General features: G+C 38.1%; 2 protein-coding genes across 2 annotated transcripts in view; both read left to right on the forward strand.

Annotated features, from left to right (window-relative positions):
- LOC118216575 (NACHT, LRR and PYD domains-containing protein 12-like) overlaps positions 1-23,411 on the forward strand; it is a 167,725-nt gene that overhangs the window by 27,794 nt on the left and 116,520 nt on the right. The gene's annotated exons all lie outside the window — the stretch shown is intronic.
- Positions 12,550-23,411, forward strand: part of LOC118216580 (NACHT, LRR and PYD domains-containing protein 3-like) — a 53,779-nt gene continuing 42,917 nt past the window's right edge. Inside the window, exons 1-3 of the mRNA XM_035397891.1 lie at positions 12,550-12,911; positions 22,651-22,786; positions 23,288-23,398. Coding sequence (XP_035253782.1) covers positions 22,728-22,786; positions 23,288-23,398 — 170 coding nt within the window. The 5' untranslated portion in view covers positions 12,550-12,911; positions 22,651-22,727. The remainder of the gene's footprint in view (positions 12,912-22,650; positions 22,787-23,287; positions 23,399-23,411) is intronic.

The raw sequence follows: 23,411 nt of genomic DNA on the forward strand, positions 1-23,411 counted from the left end.
TGATGTGTTGAACACAATACTGAGTCTCTATGGGATTATGTATGGGCTCAGTATATATCAGTATGGGGCTAACATCTGCGCAGTTGAAGCAATGACATCCATCTGCAGTAGTGTAAATGCAATCCAGTACAGGTTATGCAGTGTCTGCTGAGTGCTTTCTTCGGTTACTGTAGTATAGCCACAATTCAGTACATTTTGAAAAGTCGTCACAGTGGCTTTGTCCATATTATTTACAGTCTCTGGTGGGAGTTGGCGCCTCTAGGCCTTGACATTGCGGCTCCGACCACGGTCCACCTGTGCGAAATCAGAAAATGCAGGCATCCCATTTCGTAGTGATTTCATTATGGCGTGTGCTACTTACAGCCGCACTAGACGACCATAAAATAATCCTCTTCTTAGGTTTTTCGGTAGCCGAGTCATTTTTACTATTTTCTTTTGCCTACTTAACCAAATAATTAGTTGGCAGAAAGCGTAATCAGCGTATTATATTTGGTAGTCCAGTAGCCTGTGCTAAAACAGTTCGCAACTTCGGCTACCAAGCCATTTGACTAGCTAGCTAACCCTAAAATGCAAATATTCAATCTGTCAAACGTGTTTGACGGCTTGTCAGTCGTGTACATTCCGTAAATGTCTACCTGGGCCATGCTTCACGCATGTGACAAAGCTACTATAATCCCGATTTTAGGATGAACACTGCAAAATTTTCAGTTTCACGAAGCGAATTAAGAGTCTTAAGGTTTATTTGCTGAATAGCATACAACACACGATGAAATCACACACACAGAATTTAACAAAATGAACCATCTTTGTAAGACTTGGATTTAGAAAGGAACATGTTTTTAGCATTTAAGAGACCGACAAGAGCATTTAAGACAGTGGTTCTCAGAAGCGGTCCTGGGGGCTCCTTGCGTATATTGGCTTTTCTCCATTGGTTTTGATAATAAAAATAAAAGTCTAATAATAATGAGAAATTCAATGTAGGCTACATTATTTTGTCTTCATGCACCAGGTGGAAAACTTGCTGTACAAAGTGCGTTGTCATATTTACACGCCTGCAGATCAGTTATTAATATACTTGGTAGATTTGTTAATCACCGCTGACAGTGTTCATTTTCATTCGGTAGAAAGTGACTTGCGAACGATCGGTCAGCTAGCGTCACCCAGCAAGTGAACACCACAAACGACGATGGGAGTAGCTAGTAGCAGTTACTGGCTCATTAACTGACTGTGGCGAAAACCTACGACGATAACTCGAAAATGAGCCTAGTCAAATCACCAGTTGCCTACACATCTCTGATTGATTGATCATCATCAGTGTAGTCGATGTTCTTCCCCTGTAGTTCATATTGCTAATGCGTGAGCTAACCGCGGATAGCCTACCTAGCTCACTGGCAAGCTGATACGCTAGCTAAGCATATTCGTTTTGCTGAGAAACATAAATTGAAGATAACTGAACATAATTGTATTATCAATGCCATACATATAACGTGATTACATGACACCGTACAGTCACGGATGGAAATTAAACTCCGTAAACATGTGATAATATATTTCAAAACATAACGGCAGACAGTCAGCTAGCCTCAAGTTCGTTCTGCAATCGTTCGTTCAGGTTGATGGGCTTTTCCGCACCGGACTGTCAATCACATTGTTAAAATCACAATACCGCATAACTCTATGGTTTTGGCTCCAAATCGACAACATGGCCGCGCCCGCCATTGAGCGTCAAAACGTGTTTTTGAGACCCACGGAGAGTCAAAGGGTGACGTCACAATAGCTTTGTCCATATTTTTTACAGTCTCTGCGTGCAACACTTGATGCTTCCAACTATCTCAAGCTAACGGTACCTAGCAAGGCACCATTTCTTTAGTAGGCTAACTAACCTCGTTACAAACTGTGTTATCACTTCATCTCGTCGGTAAGTACATTCTTTTTATATTCACTTAAGCAGTGTGTAGGTAACGTTAAACCAGTAGCATGAATGTAACGTTCGATAGCCTACATTGTAACATCACATGATGTATTAATCGCCATCTAAATAACGACTTCACTTGTTTATTAATAACGTTAGCTTGGTGACATTGGTGTGCACGACAACGTGGTCATTTAGCTAACTTAGCTAGCTAGCCAAACAGTCAGTAACACAGATACATAGATATTTTGTTGTTGTTGAAATGTGCCCAGCATTCCAAGGCTGTACATTGTTGTAAGATTTAGTAGCCAATAAGTGGGCAGTGTTGTGCATATCCTGTTCTTACAGCTCGTTTCCAGCCCAAACCACTGCAAAGAGAGCCAAATTTTTTTGTCAGTGACATTTCCTTCTGACATCTATGACGGCAATCGCAAACACGACATTTATTTTGCCTTTTTGTATGGATAAAATCGCATTTATTATTATTGTTTATTGGTAAAAACATTTACTTCGTATCCAGGGAGATAACCAACTACTTGCACGTTACATGACATGTGTAGCCATTTCGTAATACGATCGCATTTCAGGCTAGAAAATAACCCGTTAATCCAGAGAAATTTCCGAGTCGTCTTAGAATCTTTATCGCAACAGAATGTATCAAGGCTGGCAGCCCGGATGAAATTTGTTGTGATGGCTGCCGTCCAAAACAAACACCTGACGCCGGGCACCCACCGCACGCGTCGCGTAAGCGTCGCGTAAACAGCAGGGCGAAGCAGCACGACGCGACGCGTAGGGTGTCTCCACTGGTTCCGTTTGTGTCGCGCAAAGGCTTGCGTAAAAGCTATATATTCCCAGTAGCTCTCGCAGTCTGCAGTGGGCATCGTGTATTTCACGTTTGTTCAGGACTTTTGATTATGGGTTAAGTGAATACTTGGTGAGAGACCTTTTTCATTCTGTTAATTTGGTAATATTTCGTTACCTCGTAAATACGTGAGAAAGCAAACGCTTTCAAGAATTACCATAAACTTAAATCGCAACGTAGCCTGCATAACAATCAATCTCAAACTGTATTAATTTATTTGCTTGGTCAACAAGCGTGCCAATTTCACGAAGAATATGTAATGATCATAATAATAATAAATAATCCGTAATTAACCATTGGGAATTCCTGTGTTGTCTTGTCATTCACGTCAAAACATTTATATGATCAGATTTAGTAAAATCAGCTAATCATGAAAAAGACAGTAACAGTTTAATCTTGAAGGGATATGAACACCACAACGCCATGAACACCGGAAGCTTTGAAGTACAAGTGCGATAGGCTACGTCTTTCTGTGGTGTATTTTCAAATTTACCCCACCCCCTCCGCAAAATAAGACAGCGAAACTAAGTTTGCCTTTCCCCCAGGTTCCAGTTATTTATTTATTTTTACAAAACGAAAAGGCTTGTATTTTTTTTTAGCTGCTTAAAAAATATCTGGGAGGTAACTAGGGACACACCCCCAGTAATATAAGAATGAAATATAAATCAGAGCATGTATACCTAGCATTTTAGAGCATATTTCTGTGTATAAACAGGCCAACGTGACGCGCGACAAGCCGAAAAAATAGAACAGAAGCGAAAAACTACGCTTCAGGTCGCTTGTGTCGCGCGAGCTTCGCAGCCGGTACGCGACGCGTTCGCATCTGGTGGAGACGACGTCGCCCGCTGCCGTTGTAATAACAGTACTTCAACTACGCTTCAGTTACGCGCGTAATACGCGCGTAGTGCACTCGCGGCCGATACGCGTGCGGTGGGTGCCCGGCTTGAGAGAGGCTGCCTGCGTGCGTGCCTCCCCGAAGGCGTTACGTCATTGTTTTGCCATGCGCAGCTGTAGTAAAAACATGCTGGCTTCGAAAAGCGGAATCGATAAGCTCGGACCCATACGATTCCAATGAATAGGACAACTTTGCACCGGTTCGCGATTCCCATCCCTATTTAAATGTGCCCAGCATTCCAAGGCTTGTTGTGAGATTCAGTAGCCAATCAGGACTTGAATACAAGTTTTTTGTGGAGTGCAAAAACTTTGATATTATTTATTTTAATTTATTTTGTTGTTGTTGAAATGTGCCCAGCATTCCAAGGCTGTAAGAATCAGTAGCCAATCAATACTTTTTTCAAGTTTTTTGTAGAGTGCAAAAACTTTGATATTATTTATTTTAATTTAATTTATTTTCTTTTGTTGTTGTTGAAAACACAGCATTCCAAGTCTGTACATTGTTGTCAGATTCTTTGTAAGACTGTAAGACTATGCTATGCTGTAAAAAGTTGTTGATTTTTTAAAATGTGTGTTAAATAAATGACTTATTTATAACAACATTTACATTACATAGTTATATTTTCAAATCTTCAGTCAGCTTTTAGCACTGACTTAATGGGGGCCCTATGGAATGTGCGTTATAGCTTTTTTAAATTCTTAATTCCGCGATTCCGTCCGTGATTCTGTTATCACAGAAACCGTAGGGCCCTACCTTAATGCTGCCATCAGTCTGTTGCTGGCCCGTGCCGGGCCCCTGTCAAAAAAGACACTTGGCCGCCGGCCCGCCAGCTCCGTCAAAAGATACTTGCCACCGGGCCTACCAACTTTTCTGGGGAAACCCTGCTGGTTGCATAGCCCTCATTTGTCAATTTTTTTTGGGGGGGGGGGTTTGGTTTCTGCTGCTTTTACATTCTGTTGTCAAAAACCAATAAAGTCTGTTTAAAAACCAGCTTGTGATTAAAGAACCATAATGCTTCATTGGCAAATTAGTAAACTGTTATGCACTTTTCCTGAGAATTTTTTTTTTTTTTTTTTGAGAAACCGGTTTGAGGGTTCAGAGTGACAGGGACTGTTAAGTCCCATGTGCCTGTGTGCGCTTGTGTGTGTGTGTGTGTGTGTGTGTGTGTGTGTGTGTTTTTTGTTTGTTTGTTTGTTTGTTTTGGTTCCACTCCCCTCTCACTGTCCTGCTTCACAGTTCCACCCTCCCATTGGTCTGCAGTTACCCCATTCGAACAAGAATCCATTCCAGCCAGCCAATCAGAAGCTGACCACCAGTTTAAATCCGCCGGTGTCTTATACCCATTGCTTCAAGCTGCATAATTTTTGATTTACCGTTCTGGTCTGTAGTTTAAGTGCCAGTTCTGTTACATGCGTTCTGTGGGTTGTCCTGTTAGGTCTTTCGCTTTGTAGACCTTTGGTTACATACATTGAAACTAAAACAGGTAAGCTAACAAAATTGTCTTACACACAAACATCTCACCACATACATATAGGTTGAACGAGTTGTATTAGGCACACTAGGTTAGGAGCTAGTGCCGCCCTTGTTATTTTCAGCTTTGGTTAGGGTTTAATGGTCCCAGTGGTCCCAATATACCTCCTAAACTCTCCCCCCTCTGTTTCAAGTTACACTTAAATATAAGCGTCACTTACATAAGGGCCACTCACAAGTGAGGGCTGGCATCGAAGTGATAGGGAACACAAAAGGCAGGGTTTGTGTGGGACACGCTTTCGGTCTGCTCCAACCAGAATTCCGGTCGGGATTTATAGGCCGGAATTTACCAAGAATAAATGATCAATAATAATACATCACCAGTTAAATGAGTGTCACTTAACAGTTGGGCGCAGTGAGCGACTTTGAACTTCATTACAAATAATGATTACAGCAATTTAGATCGGTGTTATCAGTACATTTTAATAGATTAAATCTTTATCATTTTTTTACAACACTAGTTTGCAAATAGAACAATACTGCGATGACCATGATAACTGTCTTTAGAAAGGCATGAGATGGCCGTCAAACTACATTCGAATGTGGTTAGCTCTGCCATGCTTTAAGGACTCTTGTTACAGCATTAAGCAATGCAATGCATGCTGGGTCAGCACACACTTTTAAGCCAGCACTTTAATTTTGTCATTATTGAGGGAGCGTTGGAGGGCCAGATGGCTACTATCCTTGGCTCAAATTTGGCTCACTCAGTTCTGGGACAACCCTTGTACGAGGTGGTGACTCTTGTGAATGCGCAAAATGAGTGTTAATGTGTAGATGGAGTGATTAGGAGGTGCACTGGGACCAGGCCGACGAGTCAGTCGCAGCCTCATCTTCGTTCATGCGCGGGTGTTCTCGTGTAAGCAGGTGTGGGCTCTGTGATGTAAAACCGTGCGGACCAAACTGGAATTAAATCAATCTCATATCTTCTGTGGGACTCGGAATAGGAATCGTTCCCTGGAGAGTAATTACACCGCTATTAAGAAGTTTTAGAATTTAAAAGAGTATATCCAAAAGAATATAACTTGGCCTTTTCCTCAGCCTGGATTCTCAGTAACCTGCTGTTTATGTTACATAGTCTCATAAATATGGTTTTTTTAAAAAGTGTTGAGTTTGGGGTTGAATTTTCCAAAAAAGAAAAGATTTGGGATTTTTTCAAATGTTTCCAGCTGGGATCTAAACCAGGCCTTCGGTAGCCTTACCATTTAACGGATTATTACTCTCAACCTGTTTCTGTTTACTTTGCCTGATTAATGGACAATTGATTCATTCAACCGATGATTACCAATTTATTTTGAAATAGTATTATTGTTTTTTGTAATCCACAATCCACATTTATTATGACATAAAATTACATAAAATGTCAATATATCATACAAAGATTCTGGAGTTTTGATGTTCAGAAACCAGCACAGTTTTTCTTAAATTGGTTTTCTAGCCTGAATGGTTTGATACACTTAGTGGTTTTCCTCTTTAAATCTTTAAATTAATGTATAAGTTTAGTCCTAAAATTAATTTAATTCTGTAACATAAGAAAAATCTAACATGAGATTTCTAAGAAAGCTTTGGAATTTTTTATTTCATTATTCAGATTGTTTTAAAAGGTAGCCGTTTGTAGGTTAGACTACCAGAATAACGTGCGTGGCGGTCAAAAGTACATTTGAAGTAGGCTGCAATGCGATTTCAAGATAGCCTTGGATATATTTAATAAATACATTTGTCTGCAGGATCTCATAGTTTAGCCTAACAGTGACATTCCGGCCAAGTCATTTAGGGCTTCAATTTGTAGCTGAACGCATGGGAGCGTCGTTCCCATTAACCGAAATTGAAAAAGAATGTTAAGATTCTGTAAAACGAAACTCACTTATTCACATAAAATGGAACGCTCTTTCCTGAACGCGGCTGCTCTCATGCGTGCCTCATTACACGAGAGCCGTAATCCAATCGTGTAATTATATACAAATATCTTCAATAGTGATTGGCACCAGGTAGCAGCGCCTGATCCAATCAACGTATGTGCAATCCTCAACAGTGCAAGAGGATCACGCAGACAGACGCAGTTTTTTGAAGCAACGTGGCTGTTGTTTGCAAACAGATTATACTGCAGCCGTTTTTGTTAATCAGCAACATTGTTCACAAATGTACATTTCAATTACATATTTTTGGTTGAGAAATATGATGCATCCATGCAGTAAGAAAAGCAGTGCAGCGTCCCGCGTTGTGTTTGCAGGTGTTATTGCGACTATGATATAATTTTTTTTAAAACTTGATTTCAGGTAGGTAATATAGCCACTGCTTATTCTGGCAGACGGGTTGCACAATAGACTAGGGCCTACCATAAGATGAAAGAAAAAAGCAACTTTGAAATGGCACTCTTTATGGGAATATTGCAAACCAACATTTGTTTGCCCCTCTAACGTATCTCGTGCGCCCTGGGCGGCTGTGACCCTCCACACTCTCAAAAAGTCCGTGTTCAAATGCACCTCTTTGTTTCTTTGTCAAAGTTGTAACTGATGTGTTACAAAAGAGATGTTGTGTCAGAAGGGGATAGTTTTAACCACCGTGTTGGAAGTTTAACACACATGTACTGTACTTAACTAGACATGGTGGCGTGTTAAAAATAACACGTTATGTCACTTTAACGCATCTGTTTTAAGAGTGTGCATTCAGCTCAAACAACACGAGCCGATGTTCAGAGCAGGGACACTAATTTGCGCGTCCTCACATGCTGATAAGAATCATCACTCATAAGAGAAAAGCAGTATGGTTGTAGGGCTCTAGGATGGTGTTTATCATATGAGTGAAACAGAAAGTAAATGAAACGGGAACATAAACGTCAGTTTAAAGACGGAGCAAAAAGAAGAGGGAGTGAAAAGTGAAATCATTAACTTTAATAAAAGAACGGAGTAAGTAGCATCATTTGGATTGGGGTGGAAAGAATAGCAGCAAAATGTGAATGGGTGTAGGGTTGGGAATCTGAAGTATAATCGCTGTAACACGCTTAATTCTGTAAAACAAAGAACTGAAAATAAAATGCCACGATTTACGTGTAGGCTATTTTCAGATTACCCATTTGGGACCAAAAACAAGTTTTACGTTTATTTCAGTATTTATTCGTGATATTTAATGACTTTATTACTTTATTTATCTCGTTGGATATGGGCACGGTGAGTGACTTTGGTTAAAAAAAAACAACATACGTAACATTTTGACAGGTACGCTTAAGAAAAAACAGCGGACATTTTGTCAAACAGTAGGCTACCGAACAACATTGGTTTTTACAGTGATGTTGGAGCGAATCCAGGGTAAATTCAGTAGGCTAATTATTGGTGTGTCACTTTTATAGGCTACAGTCTATGCTCTGATGATTGCCTAGACTGTAGACATGTTACTGATTTCTCAGTAACCTGCTGTTTATGTTACATAGTCACAAAAACATGGTTAAAAAAAAAAAAAAAAATGTTGAGTTTAGGGTTGAATTTTCCAAAAAAGAAAAGATTTGGGATTTTTTAAAATGTTTCCAGCTGGGATCTAAAACAGGCCTTCGGTAGCCTTAGCTTTTAACGGATGATTACTCTCAACCTGTTTCTGTTTACTTATGATTAACGAACAATTGATTCACTCAATAACCGATGATTACCAATTTATTTTGAAATAGTATTATTATTTTTTGTAATCCGCAATCCACATTTATTATGACATAAAATTACATAAAATGTCAATATATCATACAAAGATTCTGGAGTTTTGATGTTCAGAAACCAGCACAGGTTTTCTTAAATTGGTTTTTTAGCCTGGATGGTTTGATACACTTAGTGGTTTTCCTCTTTAAATCTTTAAATTAATGTATAAGTTTAGTCCTAAAATTAATTTAATTCTGTAACATGAGAAGAAAAATCTATAACGTGAGATTTCTAAGAAAGCTTTGGAATTTTTTACTCATTATTCAGATTGTTGCCATTATTTTAACAGGTAGCCGTTTGTAGGTTAGACTACCAGAATAACGTGCGTGGCGGTCAAAAGTGCATTTGAAGTAGGCTGCAATGAGATTTCAAGATAGCCTTGGATATATTTAATAAACAAATTTGTCTGCAGGATCTCATAGTTTAGCCTAACAGTGACATTCCGGCCAAGCCATTTAGGGATTCAAATTGTAGCTGAACGCCGTAATCCAATTGTGTGATTATATCCTCAATAGTGATTGGTACAAGGTAGCAGCGTGAGAAAGGGAAAAGCAGCATGGCTGTAGGGCTCTAGGACGGTGTTTATCATATGAGTGATATCAGTGAAACAGAAAGTAACTGAAACGCTAACATAAACGTCATTTTAAAGACGGAGCAAAAAGAAGATGGAGTGAAATCATTAACTTGAATAAAAGAACGGAGTAAGTAGCATAATTTGGATTGGGATGGAAAGAATAACAGCTAAATGTGAATGGGTGTAGGGAGGAATGGGAATCTGAAGTATCGCTGTAAAAGCTTAATTCTGTAAAACAGAGAACTGACAATAAAATGCTACGATTTACGTGAAGGCTGTTTTCAAATTACCCATTTGGGACCAAAAACAAAAAGTAATTTTACTTTTTATAAAGTTTTACGTTTATTTCAGTATTTATTCGTGATATTTTATGACTTCAGTACTTTACTTATCTCGTTGGATATGACGGAAATCACAGACCATGTTTGGTTGAAAAACAACATACGTAACATTTTGACAGCTACTATGTCTAAGAAAAAACAGCGGACATTTTGTAAAACAGTAGGCTACCGAACAGCATTGGTTTTTACAGTGATGTTGAAGTGAATCCAGGGTAAATTCAGTAGGCTAATTACTGGTGTGTCACTTTTATACAGTCTATGGTCTGATGATTGCCTGGGTCCAGACCTTTGAATCCGGTCTCTGGTCCAGACTTCTAATCCGAATCCGGATACAGAAATGGAGTGTAACGAGTTGACAGTTCTGTCTGATATCAGGCTAGTCTGATGACTTAGTATTAGGGAAATGATAAATGAGTTCTGACTTGATATAAATAGCCAAAAAATAAATGATCAAAATGAACGTGTGACCACATAAAAGTGACGGTTCACTACTAACATCCGCTAATTTAATTTCAGTGAATGCATTTCTACTGTATTTCTTATATTAATGTGTCTATGTTTATTAAACAACGTCCACATTACATCCAGTCAGTGCCATTAATAAACGTATTCTTAATATAATAATTCAGACACATTTGGAACAATACATTTTCCCACACGGAAATTATCGGCCTTTTTGAAGTCTATAGACCTATGTCTTGAATTGTGCTCAAATATGGAATATGGACAAAATGTACAGAACGTAGCATGTTATTGTTACTGCTTTTGTTCCCCATTTTAGGTGAAAGTAAGAAGTAAAAGAAACTTTAACTGTTCGTTAGAGCGTACGCAGAACTGGAGAGGGTAGGAGGGGCCAAGCAGTGAAGCCTAGGAAGTAACGGGGAAACGTCCTCTACTGCGCATAATTGCGCAGTTTATGTGGAAATCCAAGGCGATTTAACAACCAAGGAAAACCTCATCGGTCCATTTTTTGTGAACATAGATCTCATTATGTGCAGCAGTTTCTGAAACAATTGTTGTTTTGGTCGAGAAGTCTTGGGAAGATATTTATTAAAATGTATATTTGATTAAATATGAATATTTTTCTATCTGCTTTTCATATGAAACGTAACGGTGGTCAATCGAGTTTAAGAATACGATCGAGGACGTTTTATTTAGCCTTCAAAACTCTGATATTGCCCATTCACTTTAATGGGAGCTCCAATGTTTTGCCCTCAACACGCGCAGTAAAGGCTTACCATTCTTAAATGAAGTAACTACTAGAACTGTTATATATATCTCATAAAAAACACGTTTTCAACGTACAAAAATGCCAAGTTACTCACACATACAAGACACACCGTCTATAACTCATTCATTCAGACAGCCAAAATCCAGGCCTGCCATTAAAAGTATTGATATCAAAATGACGCCAAGTTACGGTACTACAAACAATATAGGCTATCTTGCCTCACCAAAATTAAATAAGATGTATTCCAAAGCAATGCTACCCAATATTTCCTCAATTCTTTCAAGTCACTTGGCCCTGTGTGTATAAGCATGCAGCACATGGACAGGCCAAACATATCTGTGGATGGCTTTCTCACAGTCAAGATTGATTGAATAGGCGTCTATATGTCCAATTTGTATTTCTTAAATTGGTTTTCTAGCCTGAATGGTTTGATACACTTAGTGGTTTTCCTCTTTAAATCTTTAAATTAATGTATAAGTTTAGTCCTAAAATTAATTTAATTCTGTAACATAAGAAAAATCTAACGTGAGATTTCTAAGAAAGCTTTGGAATTTTTTACTCATTATTCAGATTGTTTTAAAAGGTAGCCGTTTGTAGGTTAGACTACCAGAATAACGTGCGTGGCGGTCAAAAGTACATTTGAAGTAGGCTGCAATGCGATTTCAAGATAGCCTTGGATATATTTAATAAATACATTTGTCTGCAGGATCTCATAGTTTAGCCTAACAGTGACATTCCGGCCAAGTCATTTAGGGCTTCAATTTGTAGCTGAACGCATGGGAGCGTCGTTCCCATTAACCGAAATTGAAAAAGAATGTTAAGATTCTGTAAAACGAAACTCACTTATTCACATAAAATGGAACGCTCTTTCCTGAACGCGGCTGCTCTCATGCGTGCCTCATTACACGAGAGCCGTAATCCAATCGTGTGATTATATACAAATATCCTCAATAGTGATTGGCACAAGGTAGCAGCGCCTGATCCAATCAACGTGTGTGCAATCCTCAACAGTGCAAGAGGATCACGCAGACAGACGCAGTTTTTTGAAGCAACGTGGCTGTTGTTTGCAAACAGATTATAATGCAGCCGTTTTTGTTAATCAGCAATATTGTTCACAAATGTACATTTCAATTACATATTTTTGGTTGAGAAATATGATGCATCCATGCAGTAAGAAAAGCAGTGCAGCGTCCCGCGTTGTGTTTGCAGGTGTTATTGCGACTATGATATAATTTTTTTTAAAAACTTGATTTCAGGTAGGTAATATAGCCACTGCTTATTCTGGCAGACGGGTTGCACAATAGACTAGGGCCTACCATAAGATGAAAGAAAAAAGCAACTTTGAAATGGCACTCTTTATGGGAATATTGCAAACCAACATTTGTTTGCCCCTCTAACGTATCTCGTGCGCCCTGGGCGGCTGTGACCCTCCACACTCTCAAAAAGTCCGTGTTCAAATGCACCTCTTTGTTTCTTTGTCAAAGTTGTAACTGATGTGTTACAAAAGAGATGTTGTGTCAGAAGGGGATAGTTTTAACCACCGTGTTGGAAGTTTAACACACATGTACTGTACTTAACTAGACATGGTGGCGTGTTAAAAATAACACGTTATGTCACTTTAACGCATCTGTTTTAAGAGTGTGCATTCAGCTCAAACAACACGAGCCGATGTTCAGAGCAGGGACACTAATTTGCGCGTCCTCACATGCTGATAAGAATCATCACTCATAAGAGAAAAGCAGTATGGTTGTAGGGCTCTAGGATGGTGTTTATCATATGAGTGAAACAGAAAGTAAATGAAACGGGAACATAAACGTCAGTTTAAAGACGGAGCAAAAAGAAGAGGGAGTGAAAAGTGAAATCATTAACTTTAATAAAAGAACGGAGTAAGTAGCATCATTTGGATTGGGGTGGAAAGAATAGCAGCAAAATGTGAATGGGTGTAGGGTTGGGAATCTGAAGTATAATCGCTGTAACACGCTTAATTCTGTAAAACAAAGAACTGAAAATAAAATGCCACGATTTACGTGTAGGCTATTTTCAGATTACCCATTTGGGACCAAAAACAAGTTTTACGTTTATTTCAGTATTTATTCGTGATATTTTATGACTTTATTACTTTATATATCTCGTTGGATATGACGGAAGTCACAGACCATGCTTGGTTAAAAAAAAAACAACATACGTAACATTTTGACAGCTACGCTTAAGAAAAAACAGCGGACATTTTGTCAAACAGTAGGCTACCGAACAACATTGGTTTTTACAGTGATGTTGGAGTGAATCCAGGGTAAATTCAGTAGGCTAATTATTGGTGTGTCACTTTTATAGGCTACAGTCTATGCTCTGATGATTGCCTAGACTGTAGACCCTGATTTCTCAGTAACCTGCTGTTTATGTTACATAGTCACAAAAACATGGTTAAAAAAAAAAAAGAAATGTTGAGTTTGGGGTTGAATTTTCCAAAAAAGAAAAGATTTGGGATTTTGTAAAATGTTTCCAGCTGGGATCTAAAACAGGCCTTCGGTAGCCTTAGCTTTTAACGGATGATTACTCTCAACCTGTTTCTGTTTACTTATGATTAACGAACAATTGATTCACTCAATAACCGATGATTACCTATTTATTTTGAAATAGTATTATTGTTTTTTGTAATCCGCAATCCACATTTATTATGACATAAAATTACATAAAATGTCAATATATCATACAAAGATTCTGGAGTTTTGATGTTCAGAAACCAGCACAGGTTTTCTTAAATCGGTTTTTTAGCCTGGATGGTTTGATACACTTAGTGGTTTTCCTCTTTAAATCTTTAAATTAATGTATAAGTTTAGTCCTAAAATTAATTTAATTCTGTAACATGAGAAGAAAAATCTATAACGTGAGATTTCTAAGAAAGCTTTGGAATTTTTTACTCATTATTCAGATTGTTGCCATTATTTTAACAGGTAGCCGTTTGTAGGTTAGACTACCAGAATAACGTGCGTGGCGGTCAAAAGTGCATTTGAAGTAGGCTGCAATGAGATTTCAAGATAGCCTTGGATATATTTAATAAACAAATTTGTCTGCAGGATCTCATAGTTTAGCCTAACAGTGACATTCCGGCCAAACCATTTAGGGCTTCAAATTGTAGCTGAACGCCGTAATCCAATTGTGTGATTATATCCTCAATAGTGATTGGTACAAGGTAGCAGCGTGAGAAAGGGAAAAGCAGCATGGCTGTAGGGCTCTAGGACGGTGTTTATCATATGAGTGATATCAGTGAAACAGAAAGTAACTGAAACGCTAACATAAACGTCATTTTAAAGACGGAGCAAAAAGAAGATGGAGTGAAATCATTAACTTGAATAAAAGAACGGAGTAAGTAGCATAATTTGGATTGGGATGGAAAGAATAACAGCTAAATGTGAATGGGTGTAGGGAGGAATGGGAATCTGAAGTATCGCTGTAAAAGCTTAATTCTGTAAAACAGAGAACTGACAATAAAATGCTACGATTTACGTGCAGGCTGTTTTCAAATTACCCATTTGGGACCAAAAACAAAAAGTAATTTTACTTTTTATAAAGTTTTACGTTTATTTCAGTATTTATTCGTGATATTTTATGACTTCAGTACTTTACTTATCTCGTTGGATATGACGGAAATCACAGACCATGTTTGGTTGAAAAACAACATACGTAACATTTTGACAGCTACTATGTCTAAGAAAAAACAGCGGACATTTTGTAAAACAGTAGGCTACCGAACAGCATTGGTTTTTACAGTGATGTTGAAGTGAATCCAGGGTAAATTCAGTAGGCTAATTACTGGTGTGTCACTTTTATACAGTCTATGGTCTGATGATTGCCTGGGTCCAGACCTTTGAATCCGGTCTCTGGTCCAGACCTCTAATCCGAATCCGGATACGGAAATGGAGTGTAACGAGTTGACAGTTCTGTCTGATATCAGGCTAGTCTGATGACTTAGTATTAGGGAAATGATAAATGAGTTCTGACTTGATATAAATAGCCAAAAAATAAATGATCAAAATGAACGTGTGTGACCACATAAAAGTGACGGTTTTTTTTTTATTTATTTTTATTTATCCTTTATTTATCCAGGAAGGTCCCATTGAGATACAATATCTCTTCTGCCAGGGAGTCCTGGTCAAGATGGCAGCAGGAAAATAAAAGTTTCATATTAAAAACATACCAAAGAAAATAAAAAAAAATAAAAAATAAAAATATATAATAAAAAACAGACATACAAGGATCAGGAGCTAAAAGGCACTTGTTGCTAAAAGCAATAACATTGTTCAGTAAAAACAGATTTTAACATATTTTTATACATGTCAAGAGAGGGTAAGGATTTTAGATTAAGAATGCCTTGTAACTCATTCCAGACATGCGGGGCATGAAAGGAAAAGACTGATTTACCCAGTTCTGTTCGAATACTTGGGACCATGAGGAGAATTTTCTCTGAGGATCTAGTGTTATGGCTACTGGAGTAATATTTCAGTAAGCCGGATATGTACTGCGGTAGTTTACCCAGTAAAGCTTTAAAAATAAAAATTAACATATGGGTTTTTCTCCTTGAATACAATGAAGTCCATTGAACCATTTCATATAAGTTACAATGGTGCGTATGTACACTTGCACAAGTTACAAACCGCAGGGCAGCATGATAGACTACATCCAGTTTTTTCAACAGAGATGAAGATGCATGCATATAAATTTCATCACCATAGTCTAATACTGACAAAAAAGTACTTTGAACCAATCTTTTTCTAGCAGTAAAAGGAAAACATTTTTTTAAACGAAAATAAAAACCTAACTTTGGTCGAAGTTTTTTTAGAAGGCTATCAATATGGACGCTAAAGGTCATCTTGTCATCAATCCAGATGCCGAGATATTTGTAAGAGCTAACCCTCTCTAGCTGAGTACCATCTAGTGTTAGAACTGTACAGTCAGTGGGTGATGAACGGGAACGTGAAAAAATCATAAATTTAGTCTTTTTAGAATTTAAAACCAATTTTAAATTAACAAGTGACATCTGCAATAAATCCATTGCCACTTTTAAAGATGGCGCTATAGTATAAATAATTGTGTCATCTGCATAAAGATGTACCTTTGCTGGATTTAACCCTACCCCAAGATCATTTATATAAATAGAAAATAAAATCGGTCCCAAAATAGATCCTTGCGGAACACCTGCCTTTACAGTTAGAGGTACAGAATTATAATTGTCAATAGACACACACTGAGTTCTCCCTGTCAGATAATTTGAGAACCAACTTAGCACAGGGTTACTAAATCCTATACAATTGAGTCTTTGCAGGAGAAGACCATGATCCACTGAGTCAAACGCTTTGGATAGATCAATAAAAAGTGCAGCACATGATTTTTTATCATCCAGAGCAGTAATAATATCATTTGTAACTGATATGGCTGCAGTTATAGTGCTATGCCCTTGTCTAAAACCTGACTGAGTTTGACTTAAAATTTTATTATCAGACAAAAAATGTTTTAGCTGTTCGTTTACTAGGGATTCAAATACTTTAGCTATAACGGATAGTCTGGAAATAGGGCGATAATTATCCAGAACAGAGGGATCTCCTCCTTTTAATAAAGGAAGGACAAATGCTGACTTCCAGGAGCTGGGGATCAAACCGCTGGTTAGACTAAGATTAAAAATTGAGGCAATGGGTCCCGCAATCAGATCTGCTGCTATTTTTTAAAAATAAGGCTCAATTTGGTCAGGACCAGCAGACGTTTTACAATCAAGACTCGATAGAGCTTTATAAACTTGAGTGGGAGAAATAGGGGAGAAATTAAAACAATTTCCCGGGCAACTTAGGGTGGTGGCTACACTGTCTTTACCATCTACAGGGAGATTTGAGAGAGTGGCTAAGCCTGCATTGATAAAATGCTTATTAAATGCATCTGCTATGTTATGCTTACCTTTTATTTCATTTTGATTTACCTTTAAAAGATCAGGAAGAGTAGAGGGTGTCATAGACCCTGATGAAGATTTAATCAACTTCCAAAATTTACTTGGATCATTAAGGTTTTCATTTATTAAATGAAGGTAGTAATCACTTTTTGTATTTTTTTTAATCAATTTTGTGCATTTGTTTCTTAATGCCCTATACTGAACCCAGTCACTGGCATCATTACTTTTTTTAGCCTTGGCCCATGCCTTATCTCTCTCTCTAATAGAAGATGAGATGATTTCATTAAACCATGGGTTGTCTTTACCACTAACTCTAAATCTTCTCAGAGGTGCATGCTTATTAATTAGGGCCAAAAAGGTTGTTTTAAAATAATTCCACGCCAAGTCAACGTCCGCCATTACACAAACAAGGTCCAAGTCGCTATTATACAAATCATGCGCAAAGGCTTGTTCATTGAGATGTTTATAATTTCTTTTAAAAATAAAACGGGGCTTAGTCTTGGGTAGTTTGCAGTTTCTAACACAGGCTATTGTACAGTGATCACTGACATCATTACTGAATATTCCAACTGCAGAGTATTTATGTGGAGAATTTGTGAGAATAACATCAAGCAATGTAGACTTATCCATGTTTTTGGACGGTTCACTACTAACATCCGCTAATTTAATTTCAGTGAATGCATTTCTACTGTATTTCTTATATTAATGTGTCTATGTTTATTAAACAACGTCCACATTACATCCAGTCAGTGCCATTAATAAACGTATTCTTAATATAATAATTCAGACACATTTGGAACAATACATTTTCCCACACGGAAATAATCGGCCTTTTAGAACTCTATAGACCTGTCTTGAATTGTGCTCAAATATGGAATATGGACAAAATATACAGAACGTGGCATGTTATTGTTACTGCTTTTGTTCCCCATTTTAGGTGAAAGTAAGAAGTAAAAGAAACTTTAACTGTTCGTTAGAGCGTACGCAGAACTGGAGAGGGTAGGAGGGGCCAAGCAGTGAAGCCTAGGAAGTAACGGGGAAACGGCCTCTACTGCGCATAATTGCGCAGTTTATGTGGAAATCCAAGGCGATTTAACAACCAAGGAAAACCTCATCGGTCCATTTTTTGTGAACATAGATCTCATTATGTGCAGCAGTTTCTGAAACAATTGTTGTTTTGGTCGAGAAGTCTTGGGAAGATATTTATTAAAATGTATATTTGATTAAATATGAATATTTTTCTATCTGCTTTTCATATGAAACGTAACGGTGGTCAATCGAGTTTAAGAATACGATCGAGGACGTTTTATTTAGCCTTCAAAACTCTGATATTGCCCATTCACTTTAATGGGAGCTCCAATGTTTTGCCCTCAACACGCGCAGTAAAGGCTTACCATTCCTAAATGAAGTAACTACTAGAACTGTTATATATATCTCATAAAAAACACGTTTTCAACGTACAAAAATGCCAAGTTACTCACACATACAAGACACACCGTCTATAACTCATTCATTCAGACTGCCAAAATCCAGGCCTGCCATTAAAAGTATTGATATCAAAATGACGCCAAGTTACGGTACTACAAACAATATAGGCTATCTTGCCTCACCAAAATTAAATAAGATGTATTCCAAAGCAATGCTACCCAATATTTCCTCAATTCTTTCAAGTCACTTGGCCCTGTGTGTATAAGCATGCAGCACATGGACAGGCCAAACATATCTGTGGATGGCTTTCTCACAGTCAAGATTGATTGAATAGGCGTCTATATGTCCAATTTGTATTGGTATGTATGTATTTCGCTGCCCAGCCTTTCTGTTGCGTGAATGATGTATGTATGTACAATATGTATTTTACATGCATTATTTATTGTACGTAGCAAATATACAATCACTTGTACATTTACTCAAATTCAGTTCAGAAGCAAGTATAAACATATGTTTTCTGGAGAAATATGCTTCCTGTAGTTACTGACCAGCAGTTTTCTACATGAATTTCAATGTGTTCCATGAGGCAATTCGAAATATTTGACACTTTGATCTGACACAAAGTTTGCATGACATTGTAAAATGGTAAGATTACAAAACACAGGAAGACATTTTCCCAAACTAAGTGTTGTTGTATAACCAGCAGGAGACCATTGATGTGTGAAGTGATTTTGGTGACACTACACTGTATAAGCGTAAAGTTATTGAATATTTTTTCCCAACAAAAAGTATGCAAAAGCCTCTTTTCCCAAACTAAGTGTTGTAGTATAACCAACAGGAGACCCCTGGTGGTTGAACTGAATTTGATAGTACTACACTGTATAAGAGTGAAGTTATTGAATATTTTTCCCAATAAAGATTCCCCAGAATTATGCAAATGCACATTTTCTCAAACTAAGTGTTGTAGTATAACCAACAGGAGACCATTGATGTGTGAAGTGATTTTGGTGACACTACACTGTATAGTGTATACAGTGAGTGGAGTTATTGAATATTTTTGTAGTATCTCTTTTCGGTGTTGCACTTTTTAGACGGTCCTTGCGCACTCGTTTCACAGCCGGCTGTACACAGAGACCAATGGGCCTCATTCACCAATATCTTCCTACGTTTTTTCTTAAATTTGTTCTTGAGAAAATTCCTAAGAAAAGTCTACGTCAGATTCACGACGTGTTCTTAAACCGCAGAATTGTTCGCACATGTGTTCTTAAAATGATGAATCCCATTGTCCTCTTAAGTGTAAAGCGCGTGCCAGTTGTTCCTAATTAGCATAGGTAAACGCCCCGCCAATCCCCATAAAAGGGCATGAGGCTGCAGGGCCGCGTGCACACAGAAATCGAAAAGAAAAGTTGAGAGCGAACGAAGTCAATGCCCAAACGAAAATCTAAAGACGGTGGAGCACCGGACTCCAAACGTAAGAAAAACTTAAGTAGTTCTGAAGTGGAGGTTTTGCTGCGGGAAATGAACAGCAAACGACCTGTCATATTTAGTAGCGTCAGTAGTGGATATAAAATAACACAAAAAGATGCATGGGATGATATTACTCGTTCAGTGAACGCTGTATCCAGAGAAGGGCGCACAACTGATGAAGTAAAAAAATGGTTTGATGTCAAATCTGAGGCAAAAAATAAATAAATAAATAAAAAAAATACTGGAGGGAGTGGGCGCAAAGAATTGCGTGTTATGCATTCAAACGGCAAAGCGCTTCTCGTCACATTAATACCGCGAATTAAATCAACCGGCAGTGCATCAGAGTAAACCCGTTGCTGCACAAAACACTGCACAAAAAATGTATTGCCAGTCATTTTGGTGTCACCCCCCTAGTGACGTTCTTTTCTTCAACATGTCCATGTGTTTAAAAAGTGTTACTTAAGTGCTTAGTTTGTATTCAAAATTTAAACATTTGCTTTTGCAGTATAGACCAACCACCCCCTGAGGCAGAACCTGGCACATAATGCTTTTTAAAATAATGAAAATAATTATTAAAAAATATTAGAAATGATAAAAATACTATTGTAATTTAAATCATATAATATTATACAACTGTAGAATTGAAGAAAACGCAATAACCAATTTTTGTGCACAAATACGTCAGCACTCAAATGTGCGTAAGTGTGCTCTTGAGTGTGCGTAGATTCTGTTCTTACCTAAGAACAAATCCCAAATAAGAGAACTTTGGTGAATGTCAGAATCTTCGTGAAAGCTGCGTAAGTGGGTTTTAAGAAGAAAATTCTTCTTAAGAACGGTTGGTGAATGAGGCCCAATGTTATTTTCCCAGCTCGGAGGATGGCTCGTTTTGTCTGAATTTAGGTTGTAGCTCGTTGTCTACCTTACTACGGTACTAAAGAGGCGTCATTTGTGTTTTAACAACGTTTCGCTTATGAGTTATTGACCCGGGAAGTTCGAATCTGTGAATATATTATCAACTTTACCCAACCCTATACCCCGGGGTTAATGCTCTGTGTAAAGACCGCTTTATTCCGATCATTATAAATTATATAAATATATTGATGGCAATGTAAATAACGGTAACGTTAAGGCCAGTTCTGATCAATGATTCGCAACGAGACGAAAGGTTTTTAAAATGTTGCAGAGAAAATTACAGCAGTGTGAACTGGTTAGTTGCAGAGCGTCTGGAGCTTTTATACGGTCTATGGTCTGAAGCCGTTGCCTGGGGTCTCAAAAGACCCACCTTGTCAAATCGCCAAGTGCAGTTTTAGAACGTTTACAATCATACGTCTTGGAATTTTGCAATTTGCATTCAGTCTCGTTGCGAATCATTGATCAGAACTGGCCTTTAGTTAGCTACATTGCAACGTTGCAACAACGTAGCGTTGCATTCGAGACAGTTTGCGAGGTCGGTAGCGGTCGGTAGCGGTCGGTAGCGTTTTTTCTAATTGTTAGCTGGCATTAGATTATGTTAATTACATTAGCTAGCTAGCTGACGTTACCTGATATGAGAGATGGCTACTGTGCATAACGTTGTCTAAACTAATGCTGCCTTTTTTGACACGGTCCGGTAGCTACCGTTAGCTGTGCAAATAGCTATGTAATTTAGTAACGTTACATTGTCATCAAATGTAATACGAAATCTACATCAACAAATAATATGAACTCTTATGTTACACAAAAAATTTTTAGGCTTCCATAACTTTCTCTTTATTTTTTCTTTTGTTATTGTAACGCTAGCAGACACCGGAAAAAACAGTACGCCGCTCACACACAAGTGAGTTGAAGAGCGAGCCTGTTGTGTTAGCTCTGCCTACCCTCTCTGGCGGACCAACCACTGATGGGTGATGGAAAACGCATCACTAACTGTGCGCCGCTTGTGATTTTTTCCCAGGAATGTCACCCAGTTCTTTAATCATAAATTATAATAACAATAATAATAATAATAATAATAATATAAATTAATATAATAATAGGCTCAATCACCATTGTGTTACCTAATTCGGCGATAGATAGTGACTTAACAGACATTTATTTTAATGAAAATCTTCGAGATTATTATTTTAAGGACAACAGCATCATGGATCCAAGAACACTTACATTTTAGTGCAAAACCTGGCTGCCTCTGTCAGCAGACTGTAAGCTGCGAGTGCATTTTCCAACAAGACAATGACCACAAGCACACATTACAATTCACAAATAAATGCTTAATTGACCACAAAAACAATATTTTGCAATGGCTACAGTTTCCAGACTACAGCTCCATTGAAACCCTTCAGTTTGAATTGAACAGGACAGTCCACGAGCACAGATTAAAGGGCACCTAGTTTCCCTCCCAATGTTTTCTCTAGTCTGAAGACATTATACAAAAAGGTTCAGTGCAAGTGGAGGGTGCACAAAGTACTGACTACAGGGGTGCCAATAACTGTGATACTTTATTTCTTTAAATATATCATCTTGAGTCATGCGTCATTTTAGTCAGTTCCATTGAAGCATTAATAAAAATGTATTCTGCATGTACGACAATCAAAATGTAGCTTAGCATTGGCATTGTTTATGTAATACAGGCATTCATCATTAATAAGGTTACCAAGAATTTTGGAGGTGACTGTACAGTACATATTCTGGGTCTATTTAAAATCCAGATTGCTTCCTGCCAACACTAAGATATAATGTGTAGACACTATAATGTGTGTGTTCCTCTGGGTATTAGTGTGACTGTGTATTCAATGTGTTCTCATTTTGTGTGTTTACAGGTTGGCTAGAACCCATTTGTGGTTTAATCTGGTCTAATGTGTTCCAGTCTCCTGAGATAGGAGGCACTGTTTCTAAAATGAGTCTCTCAAAGGAGCCAGAGACCAAAGATGGAACCTTCAGCACTGACAGAAAGAGGTATAAAAGCATGAATCATTTAATGTGATGTGAATTAGAGCTCCAGTAAGAGAATGGGTTTAACTGGAAGCTCTGTCTCCATGTGCTGTGAGTTAGAGCTGCAGTAAGAGGATGAGTTTAACTGGAAGCTCTGTCTCCATGTGCTGCGAGTTAGAGCTGCAGTAAGAGGATGAGTTTAACTGGAAGCTCTGTCTCCATGTGCTGTGAGTTAGAGCTGCAGTAAGAGGATGAGTTTAACTGGAAGCTCTGTCTCCATGTGCTGTGAGTTAGAGCTGCAGTAAGAGGATGAGTTTAACTGGAAGCTCTGTCTCCATGTGCTGTGAGTTAGAGCTGCACTAAGAGGATGAGTTTAACTGGAAGCTCTGTCTCCATGTGCTGTGAGTTAGAGCTACAGTAAGAGGATGAGTGTAACTGGAAGCTCTGTCTCCATGTGCTCTGAGTTAGAGCTGCAGTAAGAGGAGAAGTATAACTGGAAGCTCTTTCTCCATGTTTTGTTCACAGGATCCAGGTAGAAAGAGCAGAGTCACCTGTACCCAGCTGTCTGTCTATGAAGAGTGATCGTTCAGTGGTTCGTAAAATCTGCTTCAAAGGAGACATAACAGGAGATCAAAGGTAATTAAACAGG

The sequence above is a fragment of the Anguilla anguilla genome, chromosome 17 (assembly GCF_013347855.1).
Source record: "Anguilla anguilla isolate fAngAng1 chromosome 17, fAngAng1.pri, whole genome shotgun sequence".
In the NCBI taxonomy this organism is placed as follows: Eukaryota; Metazoa; Chordata; class Actinopteri; order Anguilliformes; family Anguillidae; genus Anguilla; species Anguilla anguilla.